General features: G+C 27.1%; 1 protein-coding gene across 10 annotated transcripts in view; it reads right to left on the bottom strand.

Annotated features, from left to right (window-relative positions):
- Positions 1-22,206, bottom strand: part of heph (polypyrimidine tract-binding protein 1 heph) — a 381,579-nt gene that overhangs the window by 123,027 nt on the left and 236,346 nt on the right. For 6 of the 10 annotated variants that reach the window (XM_065516406.1, XM_065516408.1, XM_065516405.1 and 3 more), the window contains one exon: positions 7,933-7,977. The exons of the other annotated variants lie outside the window; for them this stretch is intronic. In XM_065516406.1, the coding sequence (XP_065372478.1) occupies positions 7,933-7,977 (45 nt within the window). The remainder of the gene's footprint in view (positions 1-7,932; positions 7,978-22,206) is intronic. 10 annotated transcript variants of the gene reach the window in all.

The following is a 22,206-nucleotide window of genomic DNA, read 5'->3' as shown; positions in this document are numbered from 1 at the left end:
AGATTACACTTTTTAATCTTATTGACTTTTATTCTTCGTAAGAGCTTTAAAATATTCTATTTACCTTTAACATTTAAAAGATATATTTTCTTAACTCTGTATTTAATAAAAACGTAAATGTATTTATAAAAAAGGACTCTACTAAATCAATTTTGTTGCTCTGAAAATCAATGGTTCTCAATTGAAATAATCATGAAGAAAAAATATTTCCTAGTTTTATTAAAATATAGAAAAAAAATAATATAAAATAAAGTTTCTTATCTGCAATAACTAAAGCAAAAATGGTCCAGTAAATAATTTTATACAACCAACATACACACACACAATCAGTAAATTTTCTCTCTTGTTCATATTGTATTTGTGTAAGTAACGTCAGTTATCAGCAGCCGGTTTAAATAACACACATACACACACATTATTTTCTTTTTTTTTTTTGTTTGTCTTCAGTTTTTCATAAAACAGGAGATAAATTTATTGAAAATGGTTTTTCTATTGCGCTTTTTTTAAAAAAAAAAATAATAATACTTGTGTATGTATGACACATATACAGGGATTCATAAGTTTTGTTGTTGATATAAAAAAAAAATATATGGAACAAATGCATGTGTATTGCAGTCAAAAACATATGATTGTGTGTAAAAATGTATGACTGGGTTTTCTATCTTTAAATACATGTTAAATCTAATATTGTAAAAGGGTATAAATATGGTTTTTTCCTATTATTAATGCCTACAATGGCAAATGCTTAGCTGGTGAAAAAAACTAAACTTGTTTAGGTTTGTAGTTCTTTTATATACTGATATCATGATTATTTTAAATCTGTGTGTATTGGTATTTTAACAAATAGAATATAGTTTTAATAAAAGTCTTTGTAAGAGGGCTTTTAAATGAAAATATTTTTAAAAGTTTACCTTATAAAAGTGGTAGACTTTAATGAAATATTCTAGTTTAAACAAAGTAGTATTTCTACTACGATTTTGGAAACACAAGTCAAAGCCTATTGCGGTTCTTATGGCAACAAAAAGTAAATATAATTTCTTAAAAATTAAGGCCCTAATTTTGTAAATCACGTCACAAACAAAAACAAATTTTTGAAATTTTTGAAATTTTGTTTTTGCTTTCCATATAAATATCACTTTGGTGACGTGATTTACAAAATTAGGGCCTAAATTTTTAAGCTTTTTAGAAAAAGTAGTATTTATACTACTTTTGTGAAAATTAATTAAAAAACTGTTATACAAATTCTAACAAAAACTAGGAAGACTTGTAAAAAATGTACTAATAAAAAAAAAATTTAAAAAGTAGTATTTCTACTACTAGAAATTTTTAATGTATTATTTATAGCCACAAAAAAAATAATTAAAAGAATTAGAATTTAAAGAAATGTAATATTTTAGAATTTCAACTAGTATTTAAACAAGTAAGAGTGCTATATTCGGCTGTGCCGAATCTTATATACCCTTCACCAAATTATACTTCAAAATTTTAAATATTTTTAGGTAAACAAAATTTATTTTTTTTTCCAGTTGTTTTTTTGATTTTTTGGAAAAAAATTTTTTCGATTGTTATTTTAATTTTAGTTTTTTTTTTTTAAATTTTAAATTTTTTTTTTTAAATTTTAAAATTTTTTCTGTTTTTTAAATTTTTTTTTGTGAAAAAAAAAATTCGGGTTAAAATTTTTTTTTCCGATTTTGACCCATTGTAGGTCCATCTTACTATGGTCTTATATACGTCGTTGCAAATCTCTTTGAAATATCTATCATTAGATATCCATATTTTCTATAATTGGTCAAAAATCGAGGTTGTCTTGGTTTTTTCCTCATATCTCAGCCATTTGTGGACCGATTTTGCTGATTTTAAATAGCAAAATTCTCGAAAGCATGTCTGGCAGAATTATTGAAGATTTGGATCCCGAAGATATCTGGGGTCTTCAGAAAATTGATTTCAACAGACGGACGGACATGGCTTAATCGACTCCGCTATCTATAAGGATCCAGAATATATATACTTTATAGGGTCGGAAATGAAAAATGTAGAAATTACAAACGGAATGACAAACTTATATATACCCTTCTCACGAAGGTTAAGGGTATACAAATAGTAGTAAATATATTACTAAATATATTTAAAATATAGTTTAAGGCTTGTTTTAAGATAATAAAAATATTATTTACGACATACTTTTAAATCAAAGTTTAGCATTACTTAAAAAAACAAAAATTACGATGAATTTACAAAAAAAATACCATTTTGAGAAATTCGAAAAAAGTAGTATTACCACAACTATTTCTAAAATTTATATTTGAAACCCTACATGGTTTTGCGTATTTGAAAAATGGAGTAATTTTAACACAATTACAATTGAATGAGTCGAATCTGAATATTGAAAAAAAAATACAAGGAAATTGTTTAGATTTATAAATAAAAACTTATGCGCCTAAAAACTGGTAAGAGATTTATTGAACAAAGTCGTTACTAAATCGAAAGACAATAAAAGCAAAATATATCAATAATCGTTCTGTTTATTGGTTTTCATCCTTTAATAACTGAAATATGACCCATGACTAATTTAATTAAATCATGAAAACCTTGCATACTTTTAGGTGAATTACTAATTCACAGCTTTTGACTTTTATATACAGATTTGAATACCTTAAAGTATTTCGTGATTGAATTATAGACGGGTGTATCAGTTCAGTCACCAGTTTAAAATAATGAGTCTAAAAAACGAAGAGTTATAGCTGGGTACCTGTCTTAAACACAAAAGTCAGTTCCAAAATATCTAACTTGAAATAAATTAAAAGTTATTATAAATTAGAAAATTAAATTTAAAAATCTATGTAATTTTAAAAAAACTAGTAGAAAACTATATATTTTTTAAATTTTAAATAAACGTTTTTATATTATTTAAAAAACCACAAATACATCGAATTTAATAAATTTAACTATTTTAAATATTTTTAAAAAAGCTATTTATACTACATTTTTAAAAGTTAATTTTAGTAGGAATTTACATTTTTCAAATTAAAAAATCTTTTAATTATAAAGCAATTTGTAACATCCTAAAATTATGAGAAGTTTATTTTAACCATGAGAAGTTTATTTTCACTTCTACCTATTAATATATATTTGAAATATTGAAAATGTATAACCTTTAAATAACAAAAACATCAACAGAACTTAAGTTAACGGAAAAATCATTCAACATAGTGATGACTTTTTCATTCTGACCCATGTTTTTTTCCCGACTCTAACATTTCAACAATTTTACTTTTCTGATTTTTTTTTTCTGCTGCATGAATTTATTCAATATTCATAAATTTTTAGAACTGACATTCATCATATTGTATTGTACATCATGTTGTTGTTATTGTTTGGCAGCCAAAAAAAAAAAAAAAACGGGAGCAAAAAAGATAAAAAAAACAATTCATCACCAAATAGGTTGAGTTGTCTGTATGTAAATGCAAGTGTGAGTAAGAATGTAAGTTTATAACTGTCAGTTAAGTTGTTGTTGTTTTCATCATCGTTAGTGTTTCAGCAACACTTCCGGTTTCCGCTTGAATTTTTGCCAGTTATTGTCTTTTTAAAGGATTTTTGTTATGGTGATTTTAATAATTTGGGTTTGTTGTGTTTTTTTTTTTTTTTTTGGGAATAAAAAAAGCTTGTTGTAAATGTTGAAGTATACGACAATTCAATAAACTATTTTTGCATTTACATTTCTTTCTATGTTTTTTTGTTTTCCTCGTAAATTTTGTAAAAATCAAGCATATTTTTTTGATATTTATGTTTGCTGTAGTTCATTCCCCTAACGATTTTGGACTGTTCATTTTAATTTTTTTTCTCTATTTTTTCTTTCTGTTTTTTATGGTCTTGTTCTCAAAATTTATTTACAATTTCACAATCTAAGGATTTGAGTTGTAATCTGTGGGTTTTTCTATATTTTTCCTTGTGTATTATTCTATTTCATGCTTACACAAACTGCTGAAAGTCTAATGCTGGTGAGTTTTGTACAATATTTCTGGTTAGATTGAAATTAATTCAGCAATTGATTCTCAATGGACTTTTCAGCATTTTTTTTCTCTTTTTGCTGCTCAAACAAAAAAAAAAAAGGAAAAAAACATTGTTGTATTTTTGTTGTTTGTCAAGTGCATAAACATTTCTTTTTTTCCTGTAATATTTGTGTTGAAAAATTTTCTACTTGAGCAGTCATTTACTATTCATTTATTTAGGTCTTGCTCCTCTTTACGTTTTCAAGTTGTTGACCATTATTGTTTATTAGAAAAAAGAGAAAAAAATAAAAGTATGAATTTGATTAAAAGTACTTTGCAATTTGTTTGATATAAATAAATACATTTTAATGTGAGCTGGAAAATAGTTATTGCTAAATTACTGAAGAATTTAAAAATCAATAAGAATTTTGTATCCTATTTGTAGGTTTTGTTTAAAAGACTCTTTGCTTTTCTGTTGGCCTTATTTGTCTTGACCTTTTAATTAAATTAAAATTGTTTTATTGAAATGAAATCATACTCTTTGATTTGTACTTAAAATTTTGTGATTTCTTGTAAAACTATTGCAGTTTTGCTCTTTGGAATTTATCAATTGCCAGTCTAGCAATTCAAAGCTAAACAGGCTTCATTCTAATTACGAATTATAGTTTGAAGTGTTTGTGGCACAAGAGAGAAATTGCAATAAGTTTGTAAATGTCACATTAATTTTATAGAAAAGAAGGTGGTTAAAGAGATTTTGTATACAATATAAATTTTGCATTCACATGGAAATATGTATAGAATTGTAGTACAAACTCTAAATGAATTTAATTTAATTCTATGAAATATTTTGTAGAATTAAAAGAAGTTCACACAATTACAGTTGAATGAATCGAATTTGAATAAATATAAAGAAATGGTTTAGATTTATAAATAAAAAATTATGAGCCTAAAAACAGACAAGAGATTTATTGAGAAATTTAGTTACTAAATCGAAAGAATATACTCGTTCTGTTTATTGGTTTTCATTCTTTAATAATGCATTTTTAGGTGCACAATTTTATGTATAAATACAAATTCGTCCCCTATTAACGAATAATTTAATTCAATCATGAAAACCTTGCCTACTTTTAGGTGGTGTATGTAAAAGGCCTTACAATGAAATCTAATTACTAATTAACAGCTTTGTAATGACTTTTAAATACAGATATCAATAATTTAAAGTATTTCGTGATTGAATTATAGCTAGGCGTATCAATTCAGTCACCAGTTCAAAATAATGAGTAAAAAAAGAAGTTACAGCTGGGTACCTGTCTTAAACACAAAAGTCAATTCAAAAATCTTTATCTAACTTGAAATAAATTAAAAGTTATTATACAATATTGTGGTACCATTCAAATCAAACAACGCATTTAAAGAAACAAAATAGGTCACTGTAAAGGAAACAAACTTTTCAAGTTTATACAAGTTTGTTTTATTGTTACTGTTATTATTGGAATTGTTTCATTACCTTTGCCCCAACCGGAAATAGAGTGGAAATATGTTATAACATAACAACCAAAGGCAAAAAATACCTCTGCCTAATACAAATTTAACTACAGTTAAACACTAAATAAAATAGGAAAGAACAGGGAATACAAAATTTCAATTGAATTTCTTTTCAAAGTGTGTGTGTTTTAAAAGCAAAATAATGTTTTTAAGGCTTTTGTTTTTGTTTAAATGAAAAATAAACCCAAATATTTTAAACATAACAACAACAAAAATAACAATCCTTTACTTGGTAGTTAATTTCATATAGGGCCAACATATACAAGCCCTTAAGCACTGCTTTGGCGTTGTTATGATAACTTCCCCCCATCGATATAAGAGTTTCGTTTTATTCTATTCCCTTTTCTAGCATTTTAAGGGTTTGGGTTTATTTGTTAATAGGAGGTAGTGATTATTTTGCCAAATAAAAATGTGTGGCAGGGGGCTTTAATTAGACACAACAGATTGATCTGAAAGCAATTTACATAAATACTAAAGGAAAAATACATCCACATTCTATACAAACACACACCGTCTAAGAAAATAAACAAAAGTACTTTAGCTTTCTCAGTGTTTTTCTATTTTTGGAAAGAATGAACTATGAATGCAAAGAATAAGGTTAAAATAAAAAGAAATAATATTATAATTGTATCTTAAATACCATCCATCTAGATTCTAGACATACTTGAATTACACAATTTTAAATCGTGTCAACATTGATGATGATTCACACAGCAACAATTCAAACTACAACAATCATTAAAATTATACACACATTACAACAACAAACTAAGTATCAACACCAATGTAGAAATTAGTTTTCGGTATCCTAATTTTCGAGGTAGTCACAGATTTTGGTTTATAACTTTTCTTATACTAAACCGATTTTGTTAATATTCAATACCAAACTCCCTAGGTCAATGGTAAACAATCTGGATGAATTTCAATACTTTTGGTTTAGTATATTGAACGTGAGAGGGTTTTACACTAACACTCAGATGGACTAGGACAAAATAATCAGGACGATCTAAAGTCAATAAAATATTTTCAACTTTTATAAATTTAACACACTGGTGCTCGGTATACGAACAATTTGTTACCTTATTCATTTCATTTACAGTATTTTATCACAACAATAACCATTAAGGCAAACAAACAAATTTTTGCAATAGACATAATGGTTCATTCATGATGATAATAACGATAATGATGATACTCTCTGAACCCGATGATAAGCATCTTATCTAACTTCAACAAGTTTTCACAATAACAGAAGAAAAAAAAACTTGAAATATTAAGAATAGAAGTAAAAGCTCTCTTTATGTTGGAATAATATTCTAGGCACAAACTCGACCATACAAAGGAGCATAGAGATAAGGACTCGTATTATAGCACAAATATAAACAGACGCACATACACACAGCGATACAACTAAAATTGTGCTGGGATGTTGGGGTAATAAAAACGACTTTACAACAAAATCGTTCGATTTAAAGGCCATACAGTCAATATAATACACATTAAAAGAGATTTTAACTAAGATAGGCAAACGCAACAAAGGGAGGCAGCAAGCCAAGCTGTTAAACTTAGTGGTAGGTATGCGTACAGTAAGTTCAAACAAGTGGCAAGTTTGTTTAAGTACAGGAGGCCTGGTGGTTATGGTAGCAAGAGCAACAGCCAGTCAGCCTAATTGTAGAGTTGCTGTTCTTGTTGTTTTAACCTTTTTGTGTTAAAGTGTGTGTGTGTGCTTTGCCAAAAATTCCTTTTAATAACAATTATCATAATTAGCGTTTTGGTTTTCATGACACATTGTCTTGTTGTCTTTCTTTAGACTGTTTAAATCTAAAAGTTAATGGTTGAGTTTTGTTTTGTTTAGCCTCCCCAGTGATTTTTAGGCTACAAATGCTAATTAAGCTTATTTTTTCTTTGCTAAATAGGCATAAAATCTCCCTACAATAAAGAAAATAAGTAACTTTTTGCCCCCCATTACCAACATGCTGAATTAAAATAGATAAAACAAAGCCAGTAACAGAAGAAATTAGCTTAATGAAATATGTATTTATAAGGGGTCGTTTGTCTATTTTCAACAAATTTACAAGTAATTGATAATCATTTTTGTGTTGTCTAATAAAAACAGCAGGAGGTTTCTATTATACTATGTATTAAGAGGAATATTTGAATAATATTACGAGTGCTTGTAGCTTTTATAGAATATTTTAATTCATATTCTCGGAGTAATGGTAACCAGTTTGTTAAATAAGTATTTTATATAACAAGGATTTAAATTTCTTTTACTTTCACAAGTATGCATTGAATTATGAAATTGTAATTTTAATGGAATTGTTGTAATAATATAAACTATTTTGTTTAATTTAAATTAATAAAAAAATTATGAAAAATTAAATTAAAAACAACTTACAAATTTTTGCGGCATTTTTATGTGATAATATTCGTGAGGACTCACCTGAAAAGAGAAAAAAGCAATTATGTATTAGTTTAATATTATAATATATATTAAAAGAGAGACATCAAAAATTAACTGAATTTTAACCAAATTTATAAGTACCCAGATAAAAAAAATACTAAACTTAACTAAAACAATACAAAACTACTTCTAAGTAATGCAGATAATCTTGCATTACTTAGAGGTAGTTTTAAAATAACAAAATAATGACCTATTTAAGTCCCCATTAGGGTTGTTATCCCGGATATTCCCGGGACAAATTTCTCTGGAATTTTTCACTACCCGATTCCCCGGATTTTTAGTCGGGATTCCCGGGAATTATCAACAAAAATTTTATCATTAAAAATTTGAATAAATTCTGTCAGTTAACTTCAAAATTAAATTAAGCTTTTGAATGAAGCTAGTGAATTATATACATATTGTGAATGGATTTATGGAATGAAAGGCTGACATTTTTTAATTACGGATTAAGATTTTAGTGAATTGAGCTCAAATTGAATTAAATAATACGAAGCTCTGATATATATTGATTATAACACTAAGTTTTTGTATGAAATATTGCCATAATATTTCTAATTTACAGTATTGTTGGGAATGCCGGGTTCCCGGAAATCAAAAGAGGTCGGGAAATTAAAAACACTAGTTCCCATTTTAAAGCTCAAATGGAAACTAGTCGCTTCAAATGACATTGTCGTGTTCAAATAATGGCTTTATTTGCTTCTTAGTTTTATTGGCATATTTAATCATTGCTTTGTGATTAATTTTTTTTGCAGAACAATTTAGGTAGCTTGTAATTTCCTGTATTTGCTGAAACTAATTTTTTGAATTTTTAAGTCAATTGAGTTATTTCCATCAAACTGTGTGTGTAAAACACGTTCACGTCTAAAATACAAAACCGAATTTAATAAAAATACCCCAAAATGTTTATTATAGTGTTAGGAATATGGGTATTGAAAATCAGTAAAATCGGTGTAGTAGAAAAATAATTATAAATCAAAATAAATCAATCGATTGATTGATTTTTTTAACAAAATTAATTTTTATTTAATTTAAAGGGTATAAATGTCAATTCTCCTTTTTCATTTAAAAAATTTGAATAATATTCCTTAACCTTTTTACGAATTTTATACATTATTTCCAAATATATTCCTTTACAATCAGTTTTTAATTATAAAAAAAAGAAATGTTTCAATAAATTCATTATACAAATTAATAAACGCATAAATATTTTTGTATAAAATGTAAATTAAATTTGATATAAAATTGTTTTGTTGATAAAATAAAAAAATAATAAATAATTAAATATGGCCTCCAGTTATTTAGAGTTAATTAAAAACTCATAAATATTTTAAGACACTCTGTTACGAATGATTAAATTTTAGAGCAAAACACAATCACAGTGGGTTAGAAAGGTAACGAAATAAAGTAAAAGACAGTAATTTTTATTAGAATTAGGTGTTATAGAAAGAGTTAATGCAATAAAGCATAGACATCAGCTAGCATTTATGATAAATATTGAAATTTTAATAATTTTATAATAAACAAATATTTCAAAAATATTTGTAAGTCTTTGCTAAATCATAAAGGGTAGAGTATAATAAAAACAATCGTGAGCCAACTGAATATATCACATAAATAAAAAATAAAAAAACTGCCTATATGTGTGTATAAAAGCATATTCCAACATTTTTTTTAACCATAATGTATGCATAAATCCCATATTAATTAAGTGATAAGTGAAACAATTAAATAATTAATTAACATATACATAGACAAACATAAATATTTATATGAGTACTTGCATATAATTATGAATACGTATGTAATTGTTATGAATAATATTAAAAACATTTAAGTAAATGCCATAAATATTAATAATCAAATAACAATAATAAAACAGAATAAATTATAATAAAATCTATGTATATATGTAATGCTGAAAGACATTTATACACATACATTAAAGGGAAATATAACAAATGGTGTGAGAATTAAAGACAGTTTTGTAAGTATTTTGATACAAAAAAAGCCAATAACAATATACCTATACAAAAAAGGAATAATAAATAATAATGATGATAGAAAAGGAAAATAGCATTATGTAAATTAAACATATGGCAAGTTTTTACATTGAATAAACTTTGGCCAACAGTAGAACCTCTTAGGAAGAGAAATAAACACCTTAAAGTATGCAATGAAAACTACAATAGCCAGAAATGCATTCATCGCTGCATACATTACAACGACAAGCTAAGCAAAGTAATATTGAAAATTTCCTTCGCTTTAATAATTAAATTTTTCGAAGCTGTTTTACATGTTGGTTCCTAACTTTTATTCTATTGAATCGTTATTACTGGTTTTCAATACCAAACTGCCTAAGACATTGATAAACATTTTAAATAATTCTCATTAATTTATTTATTATATTTTGGACGTGAGCATGATTTACACTAACACAAAGGAGCAAAGATTATACCAAAAAGTTCTTAGGATCAGTGCTATCAGTGCACTATAAAATTATGAGTTCTCAAATGAAATTCAGAATCTTGAATGGTAAAAGCTTAAGGACATTTCGGGGTAAAGTTTCATCTAGTATTTTTCCTTGATCGGAGTAACCAGTAGTTTTCTCGGGTTCCTTTTTATATTTTCATCAAACAAAACCAAGTTGTTCTTACACTGATTATCTAGGCCTTAAAGACTTATTTGATTTACTTTGTTTGTGGTGTTATTGAGATTTCACTGTTTCATTTATACTTAACTTAACAATTTATGCATAAATTTAAATTCATAAAGAACAAATAAGTAAATAAAGCATATAATACAAATAATCCTCAAGTAATCAAGGTATTTTATGTAACATAAGTAATTGCACAAACAGTGAAGAACAAAATAAAGGCAGCAAATAACACAATGAAAAACGCAAAAAACCTATAAAATGTATACAATTTGATAGAAAAAGGTTTTGTTTAACCTTAATCCGAAAGAGGAAAAGGGCTTTTTTCGATTAGTAATTTTGAAACTGATTTTTATCTCGTATGTCCCAGATATACACACAGCCTCAAAAGTGAGTAAACACCAGTGATTTTTTTAAATATTTTTTTTAAGCCCCATCTCCAACAAACCGAAACTTTTAAATTTTATTCGATGAATAGATTTTAGCTTAAAAAAATCAAATAATTTCTGGTGCTTACGAATTTTTGAAGCTGTGTGTATATCAAATTTAGCTTGATATAGAAACATATTTCAAACTTTTCTTTTGCGCCAAACTGTATGCAACAAAATTAATCATTGCAACATTTCTAAAACCAAATACATAAAAATGTATTAGTTAAATTGAAAACTACAATATATTGTAAATCTCACAGCAAATATCTTTATTATTTAATATTTTATTATCACCATTATAATCTGCAAAAGGTATTAAAGTTTATTGATAATAAATTATTAAGTAATTTTTCCAAAAAGAAGCCAAACATAATAATACACATAAATTAATAATTTACAAAACTAAACAAATATAAATTTCGTTTGTAAAAAAAATCTCGAAACAAAAAAATTTAATGCATATTTAATTAATAACATATTTGTACAAATGCAATAAATTAAAATCTTAAATAATTGTTATTGACAAAATGGCAACAGTTAACAATTGGTTTTTGGTCAAAGTAATGCAAAAAAAAAATAACCTAAAAGGGTAAACAGATGGCAAAGTTTATAATCCACAAGGAAATGATTTAATTTGACTAAAAACAATCAGACACAAAACACACATTCATAAAATAAAATATGATGAGGAAATTATCCAGACACAAAACTGAAGCCACATACATATAGTAAATAAAGGAATTTTGTTTAGCCGAAAACAGTAGACAGACAAATTACTATTGAACACACAAATGTATGCTACAAAAAAAAAAAATAATAATGACTCTACTAACCAACCACACATATACACACAGTAAAACCAAGAGTGAAAGAGTGCGGCATGAGTACGAGTGAGTACAGTTAGTTTTATGTGTGTATTGGGAGTACTTGTTGTAGCAACATTGTATGTTCATGTCAATACGGTTTGATAAGCATCGTATGCATCATGTGTTGTGTGTGTGTTTGTGGGTATTAGTTTATATTCAAAAATAATTTTGGTAAAATTGAGTTGCATGCAATTGAATTGTACTGTTTTGTTGCATTGAGTGGCATAACAAAAACAACAGAGCAAAGGCATACAATACCACAATTATATTTCAAATGTATGGCAGTATACAATATAGCATGCATTTGCATGCAAATTTATGAGTGCATGATGTGTATGCCAGCCAGTATTTATCTCTGATGATGTGTATACGAGTGTGCATGAGAATTTAAGGTAACTAACAACAAGTAGCAATACTAACACACACATTACTCAATTTGTACAGTGGGATGGAAAAGAAAAAAAAAATTTTTCAAAAATGTTTTCTTTATATAAGGGGGGACTAAAATTTTTGACCAGCCAGTTCAAAATTTGTTAAAACTTATTACACAGGTCCTTTGTGGTCATACAAAATTTTGAAGTGGCTCAAAAGATTGTAATATATTTTATACTAATTGAACGACCCGGCTTCGCCCGGTAACATTTACTAATCTCAGTTCGTCAAGTTTCTCCAACCCACATACACCTGCCAGTTCTTATTTCTTTGCAAATAAAATATCTAAATTTGTACTGCATACTTTAGGGAGCTTTTTTATTACAAATGACTGGATTGAAAACAAAATTTCGGAGTTTTACCGCGAATTTTTTAACTTTTTTTCTTTATAAACCATCTCCTGAAAATTTCGAATCGAAAAAAAAATCAGCCAAATCGCTCCAGCCGTTTTCACGTGATGCCATTACATACATGGACCATTTCATTTTTATATATATAGATATTCAATTTAACAAAAAACCTTCTGAATCATTTTCTAGAGATCCAGAAGCTTTTACAAGTTACAGGAATAATTTATAAAATTTTTTAAAAAATATTCCCTTTTAATTGCCTTCCATTAGTGTATTATCGGCCACTGTTACTTGCTTTTTTTCATAATACTGTAGTAGATTCAAATACATAGTTTTTTTCCAGATAACTCCCCACATAATGTTGTTGAAATTCTATCTGTTTATTTGAAAGGAAAATCATATTTCCTATTTTTTTTTTGTACTCTCTAACACAACTGTTTATATTTATGTATCATCGTCAACATCATCATCTATTTTCAAAATATTTGATAAATTTGCTGCAAAATTGTATTCAATCATAAAAGCCAGTGAGACACACTCACACAGACGGACGTATATAAGGACGGACAGACATATAAATTGAAAAATAATATTATGCAGCTGATGCTGCATTGAATGTTTAGCAAAATATTTTATTTTGCTATTGAATTTAAGCATAAATATTGCAAATGGGAGCAAATTTGTAAAAATTTCTGCAATTGAATTTAATGGAGAAAAAAAAGGACAATAAGTCCTTGAGCAGAGAAATTGTTTTATAGTAAATCATAAATACCTAAATAGGCAATGATTTATAAAATAAACACAAGACAAATTTTAAAATGGACTATTAAATGATAGAAGGTAAAAAAGTGGCAGTGTTAGACAAATCTTATTAAAGAAATCTTTGAAAATTAAAACACTTCTTAAGAAAATTTGTAAAGACTTTCTATGAACATTTATTTGTGTATCAAAAGAATATCATACAGAATTTAAAGGTAAAATAAGATTTACTGCAAGTTTTTTATAAAATTGAAAATATATTTATTTCTTGATTTCCCATACAAACTGGCGAAAAGAGTATAAATTCGAATTCCTTTCCTTTTGAATTTTATAAAAACTTAAACATCCATTGAAATTTCATATAAATTCCGTTTTTTATTTAAGGTTTATTTAAGAATTTGTCATATCAAAGCTGAAAATACATCAATATAGATTTCTGTCTCCATATGCGTATGAGTAACAGGCAATTAATTAAATTGATATCACTTATACGGCCAAGTGTGAGTATTTTTCGTTTTTGTTTTTTCACAAAATTTGCATTTATTGATTTAAAACTGCAATTCATTCCCTCCATCCAAAACCAAACTCTCTGAAAATGCTAAAAATATTATAGGCAAAAGTATGTAGCTGGGAGAAAGCAGACAAATAACCAAAAACACACCACCATATATTGTTAGAGAACTGTGAAAACATTTGCAAAATATTGTGGTTTGACAAAGACTATGACAACTATGGTTTTTGTGGCACCATTCACAAAAACTGTTTTGTTGGCCAGCCAAAATATTTAAAACAGCAAAACCATAAGGCTGACAAATTATTACCAAGCCAATGTTTTTCTAGATTTTAAAACATCATTAGCATAAAGACTAAACACCATCACTCTCGTATTGCATTGTTTATCATTGGTTTTAAAACAGAAATACAAAACTATATTATGTTTTTGTGGCTTTGACCGACTCAATTTCAGCAACAACTAACTCAAAAACATAAGGTTACAAAAGGACATGTTTCGAATAGACTTAAACCCAAAAATTAGCCACAATGGTTGGTAGGCTCTAATACAGAACTGTTTTTTTTTAGCTTAAACACATCAATAGCCAGCAAATGACATACACATGATTGGGTTATGTTTGCAACAAAAGTTGCATTATACTTATAGCTAATGCTAACCATCATTAACTTAAACCTTTCCCTCTCGCTCTCACATTTTTCCCTTAAACTACATAATTTTGCATTGCAAACAACTATGTGATGTTTGATTTGTTTGGGATTTTAAAACTTCTTAACATCTACATGTTTTTTTTTTGCAGCTTGACTTGATAATACCAATGTCAACAACACAAGTGTAGAACACAACAGCAACATTAGCAACATCATCTACTGACACTACTGCTACTTTCACATAACCAAACAAAAAAAAAAAACATAGCTCAACATCATTTGGTATCATGTGAAACGGAAGTTGTAAAAAGTAGTATGTTTCTGCTGCATTAATAGTCGCATTTACAGTTGTTTTGTTATAGCAGCACAGTAAACTGATCCCTCAAACACTGAAATTGTAACCATAAAAAACCCCAAAAAAAAACATTGATTTTTTCTTTCTTTTTGCATGTGTTACAAAGGCAAGCAAATAAGCAAACATGCTGTTTTATTTACACACACAGTTTACAGTTTACAACACCAATCATATACACATGCACCTAGAGATACAAAATCTAGGCTGCAGTTGACCATTAGAGGGTGAGGGTGACCATTAAACACTTGTGCGAAATGGAATAAGGAAAGTTGTATTAAAATAACTACTGCGTTCGAAATGTAAATAAAAATCTTATAAATTTCATTAAAATTTAACTTAAACTCTCGAAAACCAGGATTAGATAAACTCGAGTTTAAGACTTAAAGTAAAGTTTATCGGTATAGACTAAGAAAAAATTAGGAGATAATAACAAAAAAAAATATTCCATAGAAATTTGTTAACTTTATTTTAAACTTTATGCCAACATTTTTTATTTTAATTTTTAATACATTTATTGAAAATTTTGCTTAAAATCTGCCAAACCTGGTTTAGTTAAACTCAAGTGTAACGTTAAAAGTAAAGTTAATTTATGAAAATTTCGATATTTCTTTTAGCTTTTAAAAAATATTAGAACATTATGGTAAAACTCTAGTTTTTAATAAATTTAAATACTATTTTGCTTAAACTCTCGCCAAACAGGTTTAGTTAAACTCGAGTTTAGAGTTTAAAGTTAAGATTATTTATGAAATGTTATATCTTTTAGCTTTTAACTCAATTTACATATAAACTCTTAAAAATCGGGTTTAGTTAAACTCGAGTTTAGGGCTCAAAGAAAAGTTTAATAAGAAAATTAATTTGTAACAAAGTAAATTATGTAAACTTGCTTTTAAACAATTTTGAAAGCCATATTCTGAAAGCTTAAATCATACGGTAACGATACAGCGGGTTTAAACCATTATTTTCTTTGTTCATTAAACTCATAGGGTTTAAAGAATATTTGCCATATAGACTTTTGTAAAGATGTTAATGAAACATGACCATTAAATGTTGTATGCTTTACAGAAAAACACAAACAAAAACGAGCAACAACTTGCAACATTTACCCCAAAAATAGTAACAATAGCAACAAATAGGAAATCATTTTAACAGCACAGCCGCACCATACCTACCATCACCAACCACCATTAACAACAACATGAGCAGCATTATTGCCCTGACATCATCAACATCATCATATTGTTGGTGAAATGGTCTATTGTTATTTTTGGTATTTGGTGGTGGGTTTGAAGGAGTTAAGTTGTTGTAAATTGCAATCTGTTTGCGGGTTAGTGACGCTGATGAGAGTACACAAGTATGATGACGTTGGTTTGGCAGCATTGTTCATTTGGTTTTATGCATATTTGTTTCATTGGTTTTACTTGGCCTCATCGTAACAACAATGTAAGTGAAGACTGGCAACCGAAAAATAAACAAAAACATAACAAATCTGCAACACAAAAAAAAAAAAGAAACAAATCCACAAAATTGTGGCTTAAAATTGCATTTATCCACCCATATTTGCAATACAACACAAACTCACATTAAAAAAAGCGTACTTATATGAATGTGTTCTTGCGGATTGATAAAGGCCCATACAACTATACCATTTAAGGCTCGAACAGGAAAGCAGCACTATAACCAAAAACTATGAAGTAGGACTACATCATCATTTGAAATGCCAGGATTTAAATACTAAATGTCAGTATAAATGTTGTTTGTTTGTAGAATTTTCTGTGATTTTTTTTATTTCTCCTCCCTGCTAGTGTGAAACCCATAAATTTAGTTTGATGTTGTCGTTATATATTTTTACATTTAAACTTGGCTGACGACTTGACCCCTTGCTATTTTTGAGGCACAAACAGGAAACTCACACAGTTAATATGCTGGGTTGTATGGGTGTATGTACATGTGTTTTCTTAAAACAAAAACCACTTTATGTTGTTGTTTTCTTTGTTGGTGTTTGAGTGCTGGTGTGTGTGTTGGTAGTTATAAGTATGTGTTTGTTAACTTTTCATCTGTTTTAATCTCTCTCTGTTTGTGGGCTTATTCTACTTAATATTTGTGGTTATATTTTGTATACTGTAGAAAAAAAAATTTATATTTGTATGAGTTTGCATGGTTTGTTTGTATAAATGTATTGTAGACTTAAAAGAAAAGTTTTTAGTTTTACTTTTTCGGTTGGTTTGTAGTACATTTTGGTTTGGCTTTTAATGCGGTTATTCTAAGGCTGCAGCATTAAGATTTCTGTAGACTAACAAACGGACTACAAACTGAAAAATTAACAATTTAACAAAAGTTATTTTCTTTTAAGTGATTTTGTGAGACCTAAGGTTGTGTATTAGTTGTTTAGCTTTAAGAAAATAGGGTATTGAAATATTTTTTTAACCATCAAAAATTGATAAACAAAAGCTAAGTTTATAAACATATTAAATGTAAAGGAACTAATTTTCAAAAGTTTATAATATATATTATTAATTGGTAATTTTAACATTGATTTAAATGTTTAAGTAAACAATTTTTTAACAAAATGTTTATCAAAATCTTATTATTTCATTTAGATTATTATAAATTTAAAGAAAATTTCACTTAATCTCTCGAAAAGCAAGTTTAGTTAAACTCGAGTTTAAGGCCTGAGGTAAGGTTTAGTTGTTCGAGTAATTCCAAAACAAAGGGACCACTACAATAAAAAACTATTTTGCAAGGAATTGTTAATTTTTTGCTCATTAACGAGAAATTTCAGTTAGCAGTTAGTTTACAGTTGTTTTCCATAATTGCAAAACTTTAATTATAGATATTTATTTTTTGATGAAAACATCTTTATTTCTTTAAGATTATTATAATTTTTAAGAAAATTTAACTTAAACTCTCGAAAATCAGGTTTAGTTTAACCAGAGTTTAAGACCTGAAGTACAGTTTAGATGATCTAGTAAGTACAAAAATAAAGAAATACAACAATACACAACTATTATGCAAATAATTGTTAAGTTTGTGCTCATAACTCGAAAACCAAGTTTAGTTAAACTCGAGTTTAAGGCTTAAAGTAAAGTTTAGTTAATAGAGTAAGTACAAAATAAAATACGTACTTCAATAAAAAATTATTTTGCAAGAAAAAGTTAAGTTTATGCTCATTAACGTGAAATGACGAAAGGAAACGAAATAATATAGCTTATAACTGGCAGTGTTAAGACTCAAATTCTGTACATGTTACTAAAATATATGTACGTAAACAATTTTTTATTATTTATTAATGATTATTATAAATTTAAAGAAAATTTTACTTAAACTCTCGAAAACCGAGTTTAGTTAAACTCGAGTTTAAGACTAAAAGTAAAGTTTAATTACTCGGATAAGTTATAAATAAAGAGAGAACTGCAATGAAATACATAGATAGTAGATTAGTAAATACAAAATTAAGTCTTCATAAACTATGAAGATTTAGCTATTAAAAATTAATTTGGAAAAAAGTCAAAATCAATGCCAACCGTGCCTTCTGTTTCTTCTGTTGTCAAAGTTTCCCATTTCAAATTTACTTATTTGTGCTTGATATATTTGAATATATTGGTAATTCGCTTTAAAATACAGACTAATGTTTTTCTCCATTTTGTCACCTAAAAATACTGTAAATGATTTTAATTGTACACTAGTTATTTACACCCAACTGCCTTTCTCTTTCGTTTTACCATTGTCATATACATAAATTTTTTTTAGCCCCAACAATTATTGTCTTAAATTTCAAAAACTATTTGAATATTTCTAAACAATTTGCCAAAAATAAAGAAAATTTGCATGTCTATGAAGGCAAATTTTTTGTCATAAATTTGTTTTTCTGTTCATACTGATTTGAAAGCCCCAAAAATAAAATAAAACTGACATAAAATAATGTTTGCAACATTCATAAATGTCTCTGTAGTTGAGTTGAAAACATTTCCGTATTTATTTTATATTTTGTTTTTTTAATTTTTATCATATAAAAATGATGATAAATATTTGATTTGTTTTGGCATGATGTGTCAGGATAAAAACTCTCATCATCATTTCCGTTTTATGCATACAAATGCACACATATACATATATTATACATATAAATGAGTATGAGATAAAGTGATGAAGGAGAGGAGAGTACGAGTAATAATAATGTGGGTGCCAAAAAATATGGTCAGTGTTAAATATTTAATATTTTTGCCATTTTATGTTGTAAATTTCCAAATTAAAAATGCATAAATGTGAGTGTGCATGGATGGGTTGTGTGTATGTGTGTAATGTTGTAATGTGAATATTTTACATGCATGCACCTGATTACCATGACAAACAAGTAACCAACTAAACGAATGAATGAACGAACGTTTGGCCAAGCCAGCAAATACATATATGAACTCTAAGCCAGTACTTTCGTAACAAGAGTCATGTAATAAAATTCATATTTACAAGTTTATAAATATAAAATTTACTCCAACAAAGAGATGAGATGAGTGCAAGAGGACTTACATTTATAAATTTATAAAATTTATATATTTGTTGTGTTTTTGTTACTAGTTTTAAAACAAATTTTTATAAATATTTTTAATGGTTATACTTGTGGTAGTATGTTGTTTTCAATGTGAAACTTTGGCAACAGGAAACAGAATTCATCATCAACAGTATCAAAATGTCAAGTTAATGGTTAACTGTAAATGATGATTGTGGCTATGAGGGTGATGATGACGTTTGTTATGTCAATGTGGTGTTGCAATTGTTTGTTAATTCTTTACATTTTATTTTACCAAATTTATACTGAAAATATTTTTTCATACATAAATTATAACTACACAAATTTCACAGTTTGTTGTGTTTTTTTTTTAGCTTCACTAATCAACAGTTATTTCTTTAAATTTATAATGTCATGCTAAATGTCAAAAATTGTTAACATTTATTTTAACAGCAGGTCACTCTGTTCCAATTTCCTGGCCATACTCATGTATATGTATGTATACTGTCATTGTATGAGTTATTTAATAATAAATATGCCACGAAAACGTACAAAAAAAATATTTTTGGTATTTGCCATATAGAGTTATGCATGTGTAAAACATACAATATTCATGTTTAGGGTCATATACAAAATAAAAAAACTCTACTCCACTTCCCTTTAATTTACTCCTTTTTTTCTCGTTTATTCAATTCTCTAGTTTATGTTTTGCAGAGTATTAGTTTTCAAAACAAAAGTTAACACATTTTTTTGGTCAAATTGTCATCAGTTAGTTCTATTCATCGGTGCAAAAACGAAAAAAAAACATTAAAATAGAAACAAGGATAAAGTTTGTTAAAACAAAAAACGAGAGGTCATGTTGTAGAATTATAAATTAAAGACCTGTGGAAATAAAGCCACATTGTAACAGTTAGTGAATTTTTTAACGTTTTTAAAAAAAAAAAAAACAATATAGTAAATTAAGTCATAAATTTGTGGCGAATTTGCACAAATTGACAAATAAGTTTAAAAAAATGCAATTAAAAAGTTTTTATTAATTTAGTTTAGATAAGTTTTTAGCACTTTTAAATGATGGTAATATAAAATGAAGCTTAAAAGAAATTGAGTGAAGTGCTTTGATTGCCAGTTCTGTAAATGCTGTTAAATATAGAACTTCTAAACAACTGCTGCGATTTGTACAAATTTTAACAACGATTTGCAACAATAATCCAAAAAAAACTGAAACTTATTTTCGTTAATCTATTATTTTTTGTAGTTTGCCTTACATTTTGATTCCTAAACTTATTTTCTGCTGAACCAACTTCTTTAATTTTCAATACCAAAAATCATAGGTCAATGATAAACATCTCAGCTTAGTCTCATTAATTTCGCTACCTTATTTTCTACTTGAGCTTGATTTCCACACACAGACCGATAACCTAAATCGACAAATCTAAAAATAATGCAAGTACTTGTGCAGGTTAGAAAGAAATACTGATATTTTCAAAGTAATTGGCTCTCATTGTAGAGTACTTTTTCAAAGAATGCTTACAAAGTTTGTGCATGCTCTAAAGTCAGAACCCCGGAACCAGTGTTTTGAAAATAACTATGCAATTTCCTACAATTCCTTTAACTTCAAGACCACTTGCCTTATTAGCAAACCACCCTCTAAGTAACATTCAATTGAATTTTAGCAAGGCAATTACTTAACATTCCCTATACTTTCTCTTCTGTCCCTATTTAACATCTTTCCATACATTTTTATTTGTTCATGTCTAATTTTCATAGAACGAATCTACTTACATATTTACAAAATGCTCTTTGGTTGCTCCATTTTTATTTCATGCTTATTCAAATTAATATATAAACAAAACAAAATTCATATGGGAAATCAAATGCAAAAAAAGTAACAGCCGTAATATTAATGAATTTTCTAAGAAATAAAGGGGATGTGAAAATGTATGTGCATTTTTCTATTTCCGGCAATTGAATGAAATTAACAAGCAGGCTGAAATTAGTAAAGTTCCTTAGATGGTTTGATATAATTTTTTTTTAGTAAATTTCCGGTATTTGTATAAGCCAGGTAATAATAACAATATGATGATGGTCAAATAGTAAAATAAATCCCCAGAGTGTTAAATAAACAATTGCATAAAATAGTAATATAATTTTTGAGCAGTTGGGGTAAAAACAAAAATAATAGGCTCTTAAAAGTATGCTTGAAAAAACTTCATAATTTAATGGGGTTTTTGTATTAAATACAAACAAGGGTGAGAAAAAGAGAAATAAAAATAAATAAACATAGATATAATAGAAGGGGTAAAATATAGCAATTTATTTATTTATATATTTACAGATTTGGAATGAAAATTTTATTTTTATTACCACAATTTTCATATTATTTAACTTATTTGCTTTTCTTGTTAAAATCCTTAACTACTTTCAATTATTTTCAACCCAATTTCAAATAAAGCTAAACTTTTTTTATACCAAAAATAATGTTAATTTAGTACTGTCCCTGCAACATATCATTTATATTCTAATTTCTATTTTTAACCTAAAAAATAGAGCAAAAAAATAAATCCAAAAATTTTGTTTATTTTCTTTAAACCTTTAAAGTTTGTGTTTAACTTTATCCTTGTTGCCACATCCGTTAGAACTGCCCTTAACCATCCTGTTGCAGCACGCCCCACCACCACACTAGCACGATTTAACTGT

The sequence above is a fragment of the Calliphora vicina genome, chromosome 1 (genome assembly GCF_958450345.1).
Source record: "Calliphora vicina chromosome 1, idCalVici1.1, whole genome shotgun sequence".
Classification (NCBI taxonomy): domain Eukaryota; kingdom Metazoa; phylum Arthropoda; class Insecta; order Diptera; family Calliphoridae; genus Calliphora; species Calliphora vicina.
Note: the sequence above shows the minus strand (reverse complement) of the source record. Positions and strands in the feature narration are given on the sequence as shown.